Source organism: Cryptomeria japonica, chromosome 5 (genome assembly GCF_030272615.1).
Source record: "Cryptomeria japonica chromosome 5, Sugi_1.0, whole genome shotgun sequence".
NCBI lineage: Eukaryota > Viridiplantae > Streptophyta > Pinopsida > Cupressales > Cupressaceae > Cryptomeria > Cryptomeria japonica.
Window position 1 is genome coordinate 827,457,324 of NC_081409.1, and position 5,202 is coordinate 827,462,525.

The 5,202-nt window shown below is 35.5% G+C and overlaps 1 protein-coding gene across 2 annotated transcripts; it reads left to right on the forward strand.

Moving 5' to 3' along the window:
* Positions 1-211: 211 nt before the first annotated feature.
* LOC131042016 (putative leucine-rich repeat receptor-like serine/threonine-protein kinase At2g24130) lies at positions 212-3,608 on the forward strand. 2 transcript variants are annotated; one of them, XM_059221777.1, is made up of 2 exons: positions 212-2,933; positions 3,048-3,236. In XM_059221777.1, the coding sequence occupies exons 1-2, from the start codon at positions 422-424 to the stop codon at positions 3,056-3,058; spliced, it is 2,523 nt and encodes an 840-aa protein (XP_059077760.1). In that variant the 5' UTR covers positions 212-421; the 3' UTR covers positions 3,059-3,236. The 2 variants fall into 2 exon arrangements, with proteins under 2 accessions (XP_059077760.1, XP_057831286.2); XM_057975303.2 differs by having other exon boundaries at positions 213-2,933; positions 3,094-3,608.
* The last annotated feature ends 1,594 nt before the right edge of the window (positions 3,609-5,202 follow it).

The window sequence follows — 5,202 nt, forward strand, 5'->3', positions numbered from 1 at the left end:
TATCATAAAAATCGAATTTGAAAATAAAAGTTTTTAAATTAAAAAAATCCAAAAATCATTATCTAATATTCACTTTGCAAGATAATATAAAAGTAACATAAAAATTTATTATAATTTGTATTAACAATACAATTTATTTGAAAAACATAATTTCTAAATAATAATAAATTATTTTACTAAACAATAATTTAAAGAGGAATAAGGTGGACGGTTTCGTTACATAACTAAACTCTTGCTTTGAGGATGGCCACTCCTTGACCATCCATGTGAAACGATGAAATTAATTTTGTACAATTCAACTGAAATGAATTTTAAAAACAATTGAAGTAGAAGTGTATCACGGCGGCCCTCACAGTAATCTATTTTTCCTCCTCCACTGCATTCCATTCCATTCTCCTCAATTGCTTGCTTTAGGTCTACCATGGCTGCTCTTCTCTTGTTAGTTTTATTGCTATCCATATTTTTAATCTCCGCTCTTCCTCATTCTCCCAATAATCTCTCTCATCATCATCAACAGCAAGAAGAACTGCTGTTGCGATTCAAAGCTGCCATTTCAATCAATGGCACTTCTCTGCCCGACTGGTCTCCCCTTCACCACTTCTGCAACTGGTCTGCCATCACCTGTGATCCCTCTGCTCACTCTGTCCATGCCCTCAATTCATCCCATATGGGTTTAGATGGCACCATTTCTCCTGTGCTGGGGAATCTTTCCTCTCTTCGATCACTAGATCTCTCCAACAATTACCTCACTGGTACCATTCCACCTCTACTCGGCCAACTCCTGCATATACGAATACTCCGTCTGGGCTACAATCAATTACAAGGAACCATTCCGCCCGCTCTCTACGCTTGCCGCAGTTTGTCTTATCTGGGAGTCATCTATAACCAACTGCATGGCAGCATACCGCCTGAGCTGGATCTTCTCACAAGTTTGAAGTGCCTCTACTTGGGCGCAAACAGTCTCACAGGTTCCATTCCCAGCTCTTTAACAAATCTCTCAAAATTGATTGACTTGGGTTTATCTATAAACCAGATAAGTGGAACCATTCCATGGGAAATTGGTACCAAGCTCCCCAATTTGAACTTGCTTAGCTTATGGCGAAATCAGCTTACTGGAAACATACCCAAATCTTTGGGAAATTGTTCCAGTCTCACGATGCTTTTTTTACATGCAAACCAACTCGGTGGAACGGTTCCAATGGAGCTGGGTAAGTTGTACCTTCTTACCGACCTTTACCTACACACCAATCAACTTGTTGGTGATAGCAATAACACACTGGCCTTTATCACTGCTCTCACAAATTGCTCCCACTTGCAAGTAATAGAAATAGGAAGCAATCATTTCATTGGTATATTGCCTCCATCCATAGGCCAACTGTCTTCCAATCTCTATCATTTGAGTTTAGTAGCCAACATGATAAGCGGAAGCATACCACAGCAGATTGCCATTCTGACAAACTTAACCTACTTAAATTTAGGCAATAATCTTTTCAACGGCAATATTCCATCTGGAATTAAAAGATTATATAAGTTGGAAAGATTGCGGTTGGATGAGAACAAATTAGAAGGAAGCATTCCAAATGAGATAGGTCAAATGCAATATCTCGGACTCTTAAATTTTAGTCACAACCAGTTATCCGGAAAAATACCAGATTCTCTTTGTCACTCCCAGCAGCTAAGACGCGTTTTTCTTCAGCACAAGAAGTTATCCGGGGAGATCCCTGCTAGTTTGGAGGGATGTCAGAAGTTGGAGCTTCTTGACTTATCTTACAATAAACTAGGGGGTAGGATACCTCGTGAAGTCATTGCCAGCCTTGAAAACCTGCAATTCTACCTCAATCTTTCATGGAATTCTTTGGAAGGGTTCTTGCCACAGGAGATCAGTAAAATTGTAATGGCTCAAGCCATAGATATCTGTGGAAATCAACTAACTGGGGTCATTCCAAAATCTTTAGGAGAGTGCACGGCTTTGGAGTATCTAAATCTGTCGCACAATGCCTTTGAAGGTCCAATACCAAATTCACTTTCTAAATTACGAAATCTCCAAGAAATGGATCTTTCTTTCAATAATTTGTCAGGGCAGATTTCAGCAAGAGGGTTGTTTTCAAATAGAACTGTTGGAATATTGTTAATGGGGAACCCTGGCCTCTGTGGGCCAAATAATTATTCATTGCCTCCCTGCCCAAATCTGACCCAGCAAAAACATTCACTGATAAAAAAAATAGTCTTAGCAATTGTTGGAATCATTGCATTTGTATTATCATTATGCTGCTTCATTATAGGAATTCTACGGAAGCATAAACTTTCAAGCCAACTAGTTCGTCCCTCAAGCTTTATTTTTCAAAGACTCGGCTATCCGAAATTTTCTTATCAAGATCTTGTCATTGCAATATCTGGATTTGATGAGTCAAAGTTGCACGGAGTGGGTTATTTTGGATCTGTTTACATAGGCATCTTGAGGGATGGTAAGATAATTGCCATCAAGACTCTTAATTTGCACAATGAAGAAGCTCTTAAGAGTTTTAGTAGAGAGTGCAAATTGTTAGGGAGGATTCGGCACCGCAACCTCATCAGAATCATAAGTGCATTTTTCTACCATGACTTAAAAGGTTTGATTCTTGAATTTGCATGTAATGGGAGCTTGGAAAGACATATGTACCCTGACAGGGATGGTGAAGGCTTCTGTAAATTGGGATTGCGTGAGTGTTTGAGAATTACTGTAGATGTAGCCCATGGCATGGAATACTTACATCATGATTGTCCTCTACAAATAGTGCACTGTGATTCAAAACCTAGCAATGTGCTCTTGGATGCCAACATGATAGCCCTTGTCAGTGATTTTGGTATATCTCGTTTGACTACTACAAACTCCATAGATTCACTGAGTACAACGACATTTGCACTCAAAGGATCTATCGGATATATTGCTCCAGGTAATTTTAAAATTTTTTCTATATATTGACATTGTCATTTTCTTTATTATCTTTTTAAGAATTTAATGAATAAAATTGATTGAGTATGGTCTGGGCGGTAATGTTTCTATTAAGGGAGATATTAAGGGAGATGTTTATAGCTATGGAATTCTTATATTAGAGATGGTTACAAGAAAAAGGCCAAGTGATGACATGTTTGTTGGAGACATGAGCTTGCAAAAGTGGGCGAGGTCAGCTTTTCCAGACAGACTGGCAGAAATTGTTGATAGCGAGCTATGGAGAGATGTGAATGAAAACATGGAAGACAATAAATGTCTTATTTCTTTCATTAATGTTGGTTTGCTTTGTAGTATTGAATCACGAAGAGAAAGGCCTTCCATGAGAGATGTAGGCAATGTCTTGGAGAGCCTAAAGACATCTTTGTTGGGAGGTGCAGGTGCTTCCAATTTAAGAGCCACCATATCAGAACTGCTGGAGAATACCAATCCCACAGGAACAGAAACATTGGCATCTGACGGTCAAAGTTCTACATTTTAGATGTTTATAATTTCCATTAAGAAGTTTTAGTCCTTTATGTTTGACAGTTACAGACTTGTCTAAGTTCCTGTCAATTCCACCTATCTATCCTGTAAATTCTCGAATCCTTTAACATATTTTTTCCTTAAATTGTAGTTCTTTGAGCTTGTAAGTTGTTCCAATTCATGTGTTTTCATTACTTTTGTTTGAGAAAGTATGATGTTGTCAATACAAAATATGTAACTTGTTGTTTTATTTAAGATCATTGCCCTTTCATAACGTGCAAAAGTTTAAGAATTATTTTCCCTTCCTTTCAGAATATTAGAACAATTTGCATGCCATATCAAGAATGATATTTTCATGGCTACACAGGAGAAAGCATGAATAAGAATTGCAAATAAATGTATCATGGATCTTCTTACAGAATTCATTCAATCTTAAGAACTTTAATTAAAAATAATATAATTCATTCTATATCAAGGACGATGTCATGTTTGTAGGCATTGTACAATTGATTTGCTTCGATTTTTAAGTTAAATGATTTATGTTTTATATTGATGAGGGTACTCCCCTTATAAATTCAAACACACAAGAACAATAGAGAAACAAACAGAAAATGTGAGAGAGGAAACACTTGCTTCTTATTATCCCAATGAAATGAAATTTCAATATTTAGAAAATATCATGCAACAATCACATGGGCATTCCCATTACAATCTGCACTATAGGAACTGTCTTCTATCACCCTCATTCATCCTTTAATATAGCATTTATAATCGCCTTAGAATGTTTTAAAAGTTTAACTTTTCCCCTTTTGGTGCCCAATTGTCCATCACTTCAATTTTCCCTTCCAGGTGGAATTTCATTGGAACTTGAGTTTTGGTGGCACAACTTCTAGGAGCCATAACTTTTGACTCGAGCGTTCGATTTTTTATTATAACAAATCGTTGGAAAGCTGTCAAAGAGATCTACAACAACAAATACATCAAACATCTATTTGTTTGGGTTTTGAACATTTTTGGAGCCTCTAAGGTTTTAAATTTTGAGTTTTAAGCTTCGTTGGAGAAATTGCGAAGGGAAAAAACTTTGATATCTTTCAAACTACTCAAGATATTGAGGTGATTCTTTCACCAATCATCTTATTTTTCAATTTTGCTCCATCAAACCAATTTTCATGTCCATAAAATAAAACATGAGCAGAGATCTAAAAGTTGCGCATGACTATTTTTTTGTTATTTTTAGCTTCTACATGTCTTATATAATGCAACCAACCTAATGGGTCCCACATAACCAAGAAGAAACGACAAAACAAAGGAAAATAGAACATTATTTTTTTGAGTGATGCAAGATTGCTCCTACACCCTAGATGCTCCTACGTCATCTATCTTGATTTAAAAAAATATTTTAATAACTTATTTATTTATAGTTATTATTTTCAATTAATTAATTTTGATATTAATAATATTATAATATAATTTTAATTATATAAATAATTATTATAATTAATCATATATAAAAATTATGTTATATATTCTTTTAGTTTATGGGTTATTTTGACATCATTTAGTTGATAAATATAGAGCTGTTGCATGTTGGATCCCATCAAAAGAATGATGGCATTTAAAGTAAATATTGATAATGCCTCACAAAGAAATTTAATAAATTCAAAATTGGATGTATAATCAAAGATCAAAATAAAAGGATAGCCATAGATTGTGCCAATTTTCTTTTAAATATGGTAAAAAATCAAGCT